Source organism: Nipponia nippon, unplaced genomic scaffold (assembly GCF_047370975.1).
Source record: "Nipponia nippon isolate SJK-2023a ecotype South Korea unplaced genomic scaffold, ASM4737097v1 scaffold_2, whole genome shotgun sequence".
Taxonomy (NCBI): domain Eukaryota; kingdom Metazoa; phylum Chordata; class Aves; order Pelecaniformes; family Threskiornithidae; genus Nipponia; species Nipponia nippon.
The window spans coordinates 119,472,989-119,486,304 of record NW_028262336.1 but is presented as its reverse complement, the minus strand read 5'-3'; the positions used below and the strand labels follow the sequence as shown (position 1 = coordinate 119,486,304).

Genomic DNA, 13,316 nt, shown 5'->3' with positions numbered 1-13,316 from the left:
CCTCTTGTTCCTCAGAGCTAATGTGTTATTTGAGTGGTGAGCACAGCAGAGGTGGTTGGCTCAGTGGCCTCAGCAGGCCTTCTCAGGTACCTAACCATGCGCAAGAAAACCTTTTGGACTTCTGTCATAAGTCATGGCTTTATACTTTGTCAGTCAAGGGATTTATTTACTGACATCCCTTTCTTCTTTCTTGCAGGCTCCACATCTGTTTGTTACAAGCCTACCAGCCCAGTCCAGGTACTGGAAGACGCTGGCTTTCTTTACCAGGATCACCAGTTGTTTGCTGGCAGGCATGAAGTTTCTCCGCTAACAGCTGAAGCAATCAGTGCCAAAGAAAAAGCTGGTAAGTGGGTGGCCACACTTCCATACAAACCCACCGCATTTACTTCCAGGTTTTTCCCGAAGCGTAAATTGAGCAGTTTAAACCATTTACAAATAATATGTACAGAGTTGAAGGCCAGCTTCTCATCCTTGGTAGGGTCAAAGGGGAGTTGCCTTGACTTGAGTGTTATGACCCACCATCGTTTGTCACCTGTGCTTGTGGAGGATGCAACATTTCTGCTTGTCCTTTGGGACATGGCTGCTCTTCACTGCACAGTTGGACCAAGGTCCATAGGTTTTTTCTGATGGAGCAGGACCGTAGGCACCCTGTGCAAGGCTCACCGTGGTCAATCCTTTTGGACCTCAACAACAGGGAACTAAAGTACATCTCCCAGATATAAGGATGCTAACGGATGTCTAGCTCAGGGGTGAAAATCCTTATACTGTATGATAAAGAGCTGCCTTGACAATGTGGCGTTGGCTTTTTCAACTTTCCGCAGGCTTATCTCAGGCGTAGTCTAACAACGTGATCTCTTCTCCCTCATAGAATCATAGAATGCTTTGGGATGGAAGGGACCTTTAAAGGTCATCTAGTCCATCCCCCCTGCAATGGACAGGGACATCTACAACCAGATCAGGTTGCTCAGAGCCCCATCCAGCCTGTCCTCCTCCCTGATGACCAATGATAGGACCCGAGAGAACAGCAGGAAGATATGCCAGGGGAGGTTTAGGCTGGACATTAGGAAAAGGTTCTTCACCCAGAGGGTGGTGGAGTATTGGAACAAGCTCCCCTGGGAGGTATTCATGGCACCAAGCCTGACAACATTTAAGAAACCTTTGGACAACGTCCTCAGACATATGGTGTGAATTTTGGGATTGTCCTATGCAGGGACAGGAGTTGGACTCAATGATCCTTGTGGGTCCCTTCCAACTCAAGACATTCTATGATTCTGTGAACGTAGACTATGAGCTTTCTGGTACGTTAGGGAGATTTTATTGCATGTCTGCAAAAATGTCAAGTATGGTGAGGCTTCTGTGTTCTGTGATAACACAAAAAGCAGTAAGAGGTTGCTGTAGCTGTGGCGGCATATAAAGTAGATGGGTACTTGGCTGTTGTGCAGGTGGGTAGATGGAGGTGTGTGTGTCCGTGCATCTTGTTGGCTCAAACACTGGCCCAGGGAGCTGACAGACCCTCTGAAAGCTGGTGGCCAGGCTGCAGCCCCAGCGAGTCAGGTTGGTAGGCAGATAACGTTGTCTCAGGGAAAGCAGGAGAGGTGTATCTCACAGGGCAGGCGTGGGGTGAAACAGCCTGGGAATCTTCTCTCCCTGTTGAGCCCCACAATCATCTTTAAGGCTTTCTTGCAGAAATATTAGTGGAAGTGACCTATTCTCATAGTTAAGAGTCGAAGGCTTTTCTTCCCCTCTGGCATCTGGGTTGTATATAAGTTATCCCACAGCATGTGCAGTAACTGATGAAACCTCAGGGAAATACCAGACCTCAAGAGAAAGTTTGCTTTTTAACTACTTTCAAATGCCAAAAAACAAATGTAAGTACTTCTGAAGAACTCCTCTGAGAATTGGAAACAGCAGGAGAGAGAAAGTTGCCAAGAATGACCTCAAAAAAACTGAACTCAAAACAGCACCTTCTTTTTCCCTAGGGACGTGGGAAGGCTCTGCCCAGAGCTGTGGGCTTATTCTCACTTTTGTCCACACCAGGGTCTTTCAGGAGCACCCCTCTGGGCTCAGACGCTGTTCAGACGTCTCCCGGGAGGGAGGGATCCCAGCCTCCCTGCCCTGGTTATATGCCATTAGATGCTTAGCTCCAGGCAAGCTCCACTGTGTATATGGTGCAAAAATGGTACAGTTGCCTCTGAATTACTTCAGTAGCCTGTGTTAGGGTTGTGCAGCTGATCCGTCTGTGCTCTTTTTAAAATGCTGGCGTTACATCTATGACCATAACGCCTTCCTTGTACTCACCCAGCAAAGTTACAAAAGTTAGTATTGAATCCCTTAGAAATAGCATTATTGGCCAGAAGGGAAATTGCAGTTTTAGGTGAAGATGCCAGAGCGCAGATTGTTCTTTAATTGCACTTTTAGGACCCTTTTATTTTCAGCATCATTTCACAGTTTTTCTGCGACACATTCTGCATTTTATTTTGCTATGGCAGGCAGTGCACTTAAGAGGGGATTTGACTCATCTGGCTTTGGCCATCAAAAATGCAGCATCTCATTTAGAGGCAGCCTGCATGGCAATACTGGAGGCCGTGCAAGGCATCTCTGGGGGGGATGGTCAAACACTGGAACAGGCTTCCTAGAGAGGTGGTCGATGCCCCAAGCCTGTCAGGCTTTAACGGGCATTTGAACAATGCCCTAAATACCATGCTTTAACTTTTGGTCAACCCTGAATTGGTCAGACAGTTGGACTAGATGATTGTTGTAGGTCCCTTCCCACTGAAATAGTTCTATTCTGTTCTATTCTGTTCTATTCTGTTCTATTCTGTTCTATTCTGTTCTATTCTGTTCTATTCTGTTCTATTCTGTTCTATTCTGTTCTATTCTGTTCTATTCTGTTCTATTCTGTTCTATTCTGTTCTATTCTGTTCTATTCTGTTCTATTCTGTTCTATTCGTATTTTAGAAAAGACCAAATCTCCCTGTGACATTGCCTGTCCCTCTGTTGACTTCGGAGGGGGTTCAGAGCCGTGGGTGTGGGATGCATGGAGTACTAATGGAGAGGAGGGCCGGGCGGGGACAGGAATGTGGTTTTAGGGGTCACTGCAGACAGAATTAGGGATGAGCTGGGGTGAGGGGATGAGCAGGGAGCAGTGCCCTGTCTCCTTTGGTTGCTTCCAGCCATGTCCCCTCTGCTCCCAGGGGTGCCCTGGCAGGGCACTGCCCTGGGGGTGCATCCTGGGCACAGGGTCACAGCCGTGGGGTGTAGGAGAAGAAAAAAGGGGGGGATCGGACCTCCCGGGCAGCAGAGCTAATGGCCGCCTCTCTCTCTCCCTGCCCAGCCGAGGAGGCCCTCTGCACCCTGCGCCCACCCAGCTTCCGCCGGGTCCCAGAGGCAGAGATGCGAGGGGCGGAGGAGGTGGCAGCCGGCACCGTCCTGCAGCGCCTGATCCAGGAGCGGCTGAGGTATGGCAACCCCAGCGAGAACATGAACCTGCTGGCCATACAGCACCAGGCGACGGGCAGCGCCGGCCCCTCCAACAGCACTGCCAGCACTCTCTCTTCCGCAGAAAACCTCGTGCCCGAAGAGCCGCCAATGGTCCAGCCGTCGGGGCGGCAGGAACCACAGGGGCAGGAGCACCAGGGGGACGGTGCTGCGATGGAGAAGCAGCCCCGGGCCCCGCAGCCCCCGCACGGCACCGAGGAGCTCCCCACCTACGAGGAGGCCAAGGCCCAGTCTCAGTTTTTCCGAGGCCAGCCGCCGGCCGCTGCCGCCGCGCCGGCTTTCTATGGCGCGTCCGGCCAGAAGTCCAGGACGGAGGGGAGGCCGACGGTGAACCGGGCCAACAGCGGGCAGGCACATAAGGACGAGGCGCTGAAGGAGCTGAAGCAGGGCCACGTCCGCTCGCTGAGCGAGAGGATCATGCAGCTCTCGCTGGAGAGGAATGGGGCCAAGCAGCACCCCCCGGCCCCAGCGGGCGGGAAGGGCTTCAAGGCAGCCCCGCCACCCGGCAAGGCCACGGACCCGCGGGGCCCGCCGCCCGAGTACCCCTACAAAGGCAAGGCGGCGGCCCCCAGCAGCAAGGCACAGGAGCACGGGCTCTTCTATGGCGAGCAGCCGGCGCAGGATGTCCTCAAGGCCTCCTACGCCGCCCCCCAGCCCGCCCGGGCGGAGGTGGCCCTCGTCCGCTACCAGCCGCCCCCGGAGTACGGGGTCAGCAGGTAATGGGTAATGGCCGTCCGGGGGGGTGGGTCTGCCGGAGGGGCCCTGATCCTGCCCTCAGTGGAGGAGCCGGCTTCTGTGGGGCTTGGGCCTCGCATATACGTGGCCCCTGTGATCTTCAGCCTCAGGCACGTGGTGGGGACGTCGCACCGCTGCGGCCGGGCCCGCACGGGATGGCTAGTGGAGGCACCTGCATCTCCAAGAGGGCCGTATAAAGCACATACGCCACTAAAGCCCTACTTAAATCTTCCCAACAGAGCTCACGTGGGGCTTTCACGGTACTGGGCCCCTCGTGCTGGGCCTCCCCGTGAGCAGGGGTTGATTCCAAGCGCATTAAAAATAATCCGGAGCGTTTACTCATTGCGAGCTGATCCCTGCGAGCGGCGCGGGTCCTGCCCCACGCCCAGGCGGGTTTGTGGCCTTCAGAGGTGAGCCCGTGCGTTGAGGGCTCCCTTTCCCTTGCTGTACCTAAATACAAGTGTTTCTCTGTCTCATCCCTCTCTCTTTCACCGCCCAGATGGTATTTTGCTGGATTTGGTGTTGTCTGGTGTGACTGTGGGTGGTTTTTGTGTTGCAAGCTGCCTCATTAGGTCTTTTCTGACCCCAAAATCCCTACAGGTTTTGTTGGCATTGACTTAAGTTGCACGCGCATATTTTGCCGCAGCGCAGGCACAGAGGAAAGATGGTGCGGCTAACCCGGCTCTTCCTTTCCGAAATTTGTAAGACATGAAATCAGGGTGTGAATGATCTGCCTTTCTGACTGTGCAAAAGTGATGGGTTTGGTGTCAAGACGGGGAGGAACTCGGAGCGTGGCTTTGCTGAATGCTGCAAGGCAGTTGTGACAAGTGGAGGGCCTGCACTGAGCGCCGCTGGCCTTCCTCCAGCTACATGTGTATTTTGATTACCAGCCTACCACTGTGTGGAGTTTGTGTAATTTTTTCAGAGCGAGATGATATTTTTAAAAGCTCAGCGAAAATCTCTGTTTATGCTAAGAAACAGCTATACGAACTCGACGGCAATGGGGTCGAGCTGGGGCTGTGCTCTGCCACAGTTGTTCACGGTGCTAACAAACATCTCTGGCACCAAGCAGATTCATCCCCACAGAAAAGGAGCTCGTTTGGAGTTTTTATTACTCTTGGAAAAAGGTGACTCAATACCCACAGAGTCTGTTCTGCTGAGTTCATGTAAGCGAGCGGACCTGGGCGCTGCAAGCACTGCTGCAGCTAACTAGGAACCGCACTGGTGTCAAGTGGAAACCCTTTGGGACCAGTTTCAAAACCTTGCCCAGGTGCCTGATCAGCAAAGTTAATGCTGAGAAACTCCTTGATTTCAGCGCAGCTTTCCACACCGGCAGTGCCGGCCAGCCCCCAGCCTTATCCCAAGGTGCTGCTGGATCACCCCAGCAGTTGCGGGGAGAAACCCCGAGTCTCATGGTGGTGGTTACTGCTTATTCCATGTAAGACAGCATGGTTTAACCCCCAAATCACACTGCAAAGGGGATGCCTGCTACCCTTACATGCTGTTTTCTTTGCATGATGGTGGAGAAATGTCTCTCCTGGCAGGTTCAGGGGTGCCGAGGGGATGTGTTGTGCAGCAGAGGACTGGCAGCATGGCAGAGCAGAGCCACTGCGGTTTGCGGATTTACTAAAAAATCTTGGGTGGTGTCTTTCTTGCAGCTCAGTGCGGGCATATATTCCTGCTGGCTACTCCAGCGTGTGTTCCCAGGGGAAGTTTAGGATATTGGCATAGCTGGGGGGGTGTTTCACCAAAGCTCAGTTTGGTCTAAGATGTATGGTCTCTCTTGTGCTTTCTCTAAGGTGGTTCTGGGTCCTGGTGTGCAGACGGGGATTTTCAGGTCCTTCTTAGCTCCTTTCACGTAGTGCCTGGATTTTGGGGGATGTTTCCTGCCTGCGTGTTCCCGCTGGCTACATTTTAGGCAGTAATTAGCACTAGCAGGACAGTTGCTCACTTGCAGGCTGTGTCTTGTGCCATTGCTTTGCACGGCACCAGCAGCTGGGGGAACAGTTGGCTGTGCAGGAGATGTCGGCAAGCAGTGGTCTTCATCCTCATCTTGGGCTTTTTTCTGTGATATTTTTCGATACAGGAATGTCAACGTTTCACTTTGTTTGGGTGCACTGAAATATTCACTGTTGGCATTACCCAGACTTGTTCTTAATTGGTATGAACTGGTTTGGCTTCTTCTCCTGTGCCATAGCCCAGCTTATAACTGGCCCCATGGGCTGCAGGATCCCCTTATGGCCCTGTTACCTGGGAAGATCTGGGTGACAAAAACCTTTAGGAAGTGGCAGTAGTCCCAGTGTGCTCATCACTTGCCATTTCTCTGTCTGCAGCAGCTGTGCTCTGGTGCATCCCTGCGCGCATCTCGGGCTGCATCGCAGGAGAGGCTTGCCCGGGTCTGGAATGAGCAATTTCACAAAATGGCCTCCGCCCCAAACATTCCTCTCTATGGAGAGGGTTAAGGCAGCCCCGTCTCTGCTAGAGGACTTGTCTGGGCGGCTGCCCCTGAGCGCTGCTGGAGGAGAGCCGGGGGCTGTGTTACACTGCTGGGTTGCTCCTGAATGCAAACCTTTCTGTGCCTCTGCTCTTGCTTTCTGCTTCCCCCCTTACCGGGGCTCTGGAGAGGGTCACAGCCAGCCATCTGGCTGGGTTGGAGGACCTTGATAAGAGAGACTAAGGTAGGGGACTGCCCAGTTTCATCAGGTTAGTGGAAGAGTAGAGTTTGGAGAAGCTGTTTTTTGTGTTAGAGGAGCAAGCAAGGTGAGAAATTCCAGCTTTCATCTCATTGGGAGGGCCTGGAAAGAAGCTAATGGAAACAGAGCTTTCCCCGTGGTCAGATGGGAATCTCGTATATCCTAGCTTCTTCTTCCCTCGGTCTTGGCCATATCTGTTCCCCAGCGCATCCATCCTGGCATCCTCTGGACAGGGACTGTGCAAAAGGCTTCTGCCTTCCAGATAAGAGAGGAGAGGAGCACGGAGCTGCATTGGTCCAGAGCAAGTACCCACAGATACCAGGGATGGAAAAGACCCGTAGGGTCACAGATCCCCCGCTCCCCCTCAGTCCTTCTGTGATGAGGGAAATGTCTCTGGAAACCCACAAATGCTGGCAGGGAGCTGTTGAAGGAGATGGGATAACTGCAGCTGCTGTTTCACTTGCTTTTTTTTGGTTTGGCTTTATTTTTGCACGTGGCTGGTTTTAAAGGGAACGTTGCCTTTATAATCACCGTGGTGAAATCTCACAACTTTACTGTAAATCTCAAGATATTTGGTATTGTCCTGAAGACCTCCTAGAGTCATATGATGCTGTGGTAATCTCAGCATTTATATAAATTAGACTTAGTGACCTCTGCTTTATGGACATCACGATTGCAGAGCAGAGCTTCAACCCTGAAGCTTAAAAGGCCAAAAAAACAGAAGGCAAATAAAAAGGAACCAATATTTGTTCCTGTTCTAAAATATCAGTATTTTTAAGCCAGTTGCATGATGCCTGGGGCCCTGACTCACGCCTTCTGAATGCTTTAAGTTGGCCAAGTGTAATAACCTTTAGAAAACCTTTCCTTTCCTAGATGTGCAGCTATTCCTGAATAGTGTCTTTGCAAACTTTCCTTAGGTGCATGCTCAGAGAGCCACAGCTTGTCAGGTAAAAGGGCTTGGAAATAAACTAATTTAGTCTTTTGCACAAAGCTGTGAATTAATTCCAGTTTGTGAAACATTCAGTCCTGGTGATTATAACACTCTCTGTCTGGAGAACCCATCACGGCCTTTACAGACTTGTTCCACTAGCTAATTGCCGTCTCTGGCACAGATCTGCATCTTAGTTTTAGCCTGTATTTTCTAGTTACCAGTTGGGATTTTCCTATAGCTTTGTCAGATACAGTGAGGAGCCCTGTGGTATCAGTCCTTTGATGCATGTAACAGATGAAGCCTGGAGCCCCATAATTATTTCACTGTTGTCAAAACCGCTTTTTTCACTGTGGAATGCCGACCTGGACACCATTGCAGTACCAGCTGAAACGGAGACTAATCAGATATAATATCACCTCTGCGACACGCTCAACGTTCCTCGTTCATGTAGCTCATTAACACTTGTCGTTTCAGACATCGGGACCCCGGGAGCTCCCCATCCAGCTTGTTATCCCGTCAGGCATGTGAGGGTAGTCACAGCCCAGGACAGGATTTCCCACCCTTTTACTGTAGCCTGCTGTATTTATTCCTGGGTGGATGAACTTGGACCTGCTCAAGTCCATGTTGTTTCTCCGTGCCCTGCTTAAGCAGTGATCCAGATCACTCAGTGCAATGAATCCTCTTCATTGCTCCCAGTGGCCCTTGTTGGATCCTGGTGTCTTTTATCCAGAATGATTTCTTTCTCTGCACCGATAATAAAAAGCGTGTATAATGCAAATGAAGCCTTGAACTGGAAACACCACTGCTTGTTGAAGGACTTCATTCGTGGCTACGTGCAGAAGTCAATCATGCAGGCACCTTTTCATTCTGATTTAATCCATGCATTTTAAAAGCTGGCATGCAACTGAAGAATAAATCCGGGCTGTTTTTAAAGATATCCCAGTCTTTTACATGCCTCATAAAATTCTACCCTGCCTGGATGTAGAAGCCTATATTTAACTGCCGGGATAGTCTGTGGCTTCTCTGGTTATTTGTGTATTAACCCCCCACACACACATTGCCGCTCTTTTCACACAACCTGTTGATATTTACTCATTCAGCCACATGTCCGTGGCTGCTGAGGGGACTACAAGGAGCTCCTTTTCCTCCCAGAGACACCCCAGGCAGCTGACTTCTGCTGGCATTTCTCTGCGAGGATAGCCCAAGCACGAGCGTGGGTTGGAGGCTGCGCTTCCAGCTGACGTGGATGCTGGCAGCCCTGCAGAAGAGCTTTGTATCCTCTCCTTCTGGTCTAATCTGCCTTTTATTAAAATAAATGGAAGAGAAATTAAGCCGGTCTCACAGCTTGGGTGATGCCCATGTCATTTCTTCTTACCCTTCTGTGTTATCATCCCACTTGGTTTCTCTAGGAGTCCAAACGTTGAGGAAGGCACCTTTTCCTTTGCTGAAAATCAGCTGGGCTTTAGCAAGAGTATTTTTTCTAAGTGTGGATCCCTGTGAAGAAATACGATATCCTGTCCCTCTCTCTACTACGGAGGATATGTTTAATACAGCATGTATCTTTTCAGATGATAATTTTGCCCTGCAAATCTTTATATAATTGCCCCCAAAGAAGCCGGGCTGAGCCTTTCCAGCACTAACAAACATCACGAACAAAATAGTGAATTCTGGAGATGTGAGTCCAAGTCTGCAAAATGGTTTTTGAAATAAACCTTTGTCTTTACAAGGTGCTGCAACTGTTGCTGAATCTGTAAGCCAGAGGGTACCATGAGGGCTATTTCTTGGCTATGGAAAGTCTCCTCCCATTTCTGGCTGTATCAGCATTTAGTGATGGGTCTGTAACTGCATTTCCTTGCACTGTGACCATCAGACTGGGCTTACTGACTTTCCCAGGATCCTGTCTTTTTCCCCACATGGTGACAACACTGATTCCTCTATGTTATTCACAACTGCAAAGAATAGCATTTGAAGTCTGCTTCATGACTGCAGAAATCGTAGCTGAAGTCAGGTAGACACCTGGGTCTGAGGTTAGTATCCAGACTCAAGGCTCCCGGTCAATGGGCAGGAATAAGCACCTTTCACGCACTTTTTACTCTCATTGTAAGGTAAAAGCCTAAGGCAGCTTCAAAGATCTGCACCCCAGAAACACCTCTTTCTCTTTGCTGACTCAGCTGGAGCATCCACAGTAGATGTGTGAAGTTGTGGGATGAAGTCCCTTGGAAGAGTCTTCAAGAGATGAAGTAGGCCAGTCTGCCCTAGAGGCAAAGGAAGGCAGAGCATTCAGAGAAAGATGAGCTAAATAGGTTAGAGGAGGGCATTTTAATGATGGATGTAAATGCAATGGTATGTTGGAAACAAAGTCTTTCCTCCACTGGCCGCTCTTCATCCCTGCAGAGAGGAGAGCTGCATTGTACCTGTAGCAGGGCAGTGGTGAGCTTTCCTTTCCAGAACATTTAGAGGCATTTTCATTTCATTATTTCCTTATACTGTCCTGCTTTACTGAGCAATAGCTCTTCAGTATTTACAATTTCCTGGTGGTCAACAGCAAGTAGACTTCATCATTAGTTGTCCTTTCAGGGTTTCTTATTCCTACATACAGCTACAAATTCTCCCCAGAATTCCTCTATGTTGATCATTCTTGCTCCCAGGGGTTCCAGTATAAGACATGCCTTAAGACCATGCCGAAATTTGGGGACTTGGGTGGCCTTGCTGAATTCTGACAGGTTTCTCATGAAAGTGAGTTCCGTGGTCAAGTATTTTGCTGAAGACACCATACTGCAAGCTATATATAGCAAGCTGTTACATATATCACAAGCTATACATCACTTAGAAGAGAGAGTGCAGTCTGGTGACCCTAGCAGGCTCACTGCCTTACATGGTGCTCTCTGTTCTAAAAGTTGGTTTCCTTAGTTTTTTCTTTTTTTCTTCTTTACATTGCATTGCAGAAGTATATAGGAGCCCTACTTCTACAATAACATCAACAAAAAAAATATGTTTTCAATAGAAATGTAGCTGCAGTGTTGCAGAGATATTCAAAACTCATAATGTTGCAGTTTCGTGCTTTTAAGAAGGACGATTTTTGATGAAACCGTGTTTGGCTAGAAGATTTTAACCCGCTGTAATGCAGAGTAAGATCAACGTTTAAAATACAGTAGAAGCATTTTGAGAATGTCATTCTTTACTAAGTCCGAAGGAGCTTAGGATAATCCTGATTGCTCCGTTTCTTTGGAGCTTTACATGAGTGGTTGGATGTGAACTAAGCTGATGTTATAACTCCCCTATTTCTACAAATGTTAGTATGAATTGCTGTGTTGATTTTATTGCATATACGCTTGGAGATTTTGCAGTAGGCTTAGTCAGAATTAAATTGAGACAGATTAAGCAAGTAAAAGGAAAGTCAGAAACGCGTTCATTATGTTGAACAGATGTGCTTCAAGAGATGTAATGTCGATTTTGCTGGTTTAGTTTCCAAGCTGGAAAACACTTCGGAGAATCTCTCCTGTGGCCCCGGCTACTGAGACTCTGGTGCCTGGCTGCTGCTACAGGGTGTAAATCTTTAGTAGCTCAACAAGTGGTTTGTAGTTCAAGAAAATGGAGATCCTGAAGAGCTCTCCTCTGTCTGTAGTGTAAAGCTAGACAAACCAAAGTGCATGTGAAAAGGTTAAATTGATGGGAGGTTGAAGTTTCCCAAAAGCACAGTGTCAGGAGTTTCTGCAAGTGTTTAAAGGGTGTATCTATGACCAAAGAGTGTACTACTTCATTATGAAAAAGAAAAATTGCTGTATCTCCACTCGTTTAGATTCAGAGATCAATTTCATTATATTGCTCTAAGCTATTCCCATAAAGAAGTGAGAAAATCTGTACCTGTAGCAAATCTGTGTATAACTGTGTCCAGACAGCCGGGCTTTTACTTGCATAAAATCAGCTGTGGCCTTTATTTTGGTGAAGACAAACAAATTCACATTTAGCTCAATTAATTGCTGCGGTAAAACGCACAAGTGCAGACTGGCTGTCAGCAGTGCTGAGGAGGTGCTGCATACTTGGCTGCATTTGCACATGCTTGTGGAGCATCTTTTGCATCATGAGTGATATCTGATGCTCCACCACTCGTGATGTTCTTTATTGTTCAGATTTTTGAGCAAAAAAAATGTGCCAGTCCCACGACGAGCATGGGGTCCCTTGTTGGGATTTACACACTGGGGCACCAAAAGAAAGGGCCACTGTGGGGATGGTGTGAGAGCTGTGCCCCATGGCAGGCTGTCCTTGTGATTTGCCGAGCAGCTCTGCACAGGGCTCGCTGGCTCACACAGCCTCGGATCTCCAGGTAGTGCTAGGAGACATGGTTTTGGTCTCAGGAAGGTAAAACGAGCCCCCCAGGGCAGTGTGACCCCCCCAGGGCATGCTGCTGTGAGGCCCCAGCAGCAGGCAGAAGTGGTGAGGCTGGAGAGGCAGTAGACTCCAAAAGCAGGTGAGCAGAGAGGAGCTCTGGGGCTATCTTGGACCCACTGCTTTAAGGAGATTTCAGGGTAAGCCGTGACTGCTTCTTTTTGCAGCCCTGGGCTTTGCTGAGCACTGTCTGAAGGCCACAGCGCAGATACACCAACCAGAAAGTCAGCTTGGCGGTGGGGATGCACGCTCCTTTCCTTTCTGATGACAAATGCGAGAGAGCAAGGCAGCCAAACATCCTGAATTAAAATGATGCACTCCCTGTTGGAATGCCCCCCGTCCTGCTAAGGCGATGTCGAGCACCACAGCATATCACTGCAGTCAGCAAGAGGAAAGAGCTGTGGTAGCATCCTCTCCTCTGGCGGAGTGGGATGGTTTTTGGCTCCAGCTAGTGTGGCGTTAGGTGAGGGGTGGTTTTGCGTAGCTCCTGCAGTTTCCTTTTTCCTGTTTCTCCATGCTGTCGCATTTCTGCTGTGGTGTGCGCTGTGCGGGCACAGGGATGGATGAGTGGCGCCAGCAAGGGCAGAACCTTCACCAGCCATGACGGATAAAACTGCAGTGTTCCTCCTGGGAGCTATGTCAAAACATATGGAAGACAGAGAGGTGATTAGAGACAACCAACATGGCTTCACCAAGGGCAAATCAAACCTGACTAATCTAGTGGCCTTCTACGATGGAGTGACTGCATCAGTGGATAAGGAAAGAGCTACGGTTGTCATCTGGCTAGACTTCTGTAAGGCCTTTGATATGGTCCCCCACAACATCCTTGCCTCTAAATTGGAAAAATACGTGTTTGATGGATGGACTGTTAGATAGATAAGGACTTGGCTGGATGGCCATGTCCAAAGAGTTATAGTCAATGGCTCAATGTTCAAGTGGAAACCAATAATGAGTGGTGTCCCTCAAGGGTCATTACTGGTACGAATACTATTTAATGTCTTCATCAGTGACATAGACAGTGGGGTTGAGTGCACCCTCAGCAAGTTTGCAGATGACACCAAGCTGAGTGGTAC

The 13,316-nt window shown here is 49.3% G+C and overlaps 1 protein-coding gene across 12 annotated transcripts in view; it reads left to right on the top strand.

Annotated features, from left to right (window-relative positions):
• The window catches only part of AMOTL1 (angiomotin like 1), an 89,424-nt gene that overhangs the window by 38,980 nt on the left and 37,128 nt on the right, over nucleotides 1–13,316 (top strand). For 11 of the 12 annotated variants that reach the window (XM_087757828.1, XM_087757822.1, XM_087757824.1 and 8 more), the window contains 2 exons: nucleotides 197–343; nucleotides 3,335–4,214. In XM_087757828.1, coding sequence (XP_087613954.1) covers nucleotides 197–343; nucleotides 3,335–4,214 — 1,027 coding nt within the window. Of the gene's footprint in view, nucleotides 1–196; nucleotides 344–3,334; nucleotides 4,215–13,316 lie in introns of those variants that run through there. The other variant, XM_087757829.1, reaches the window with a different exon arrangement.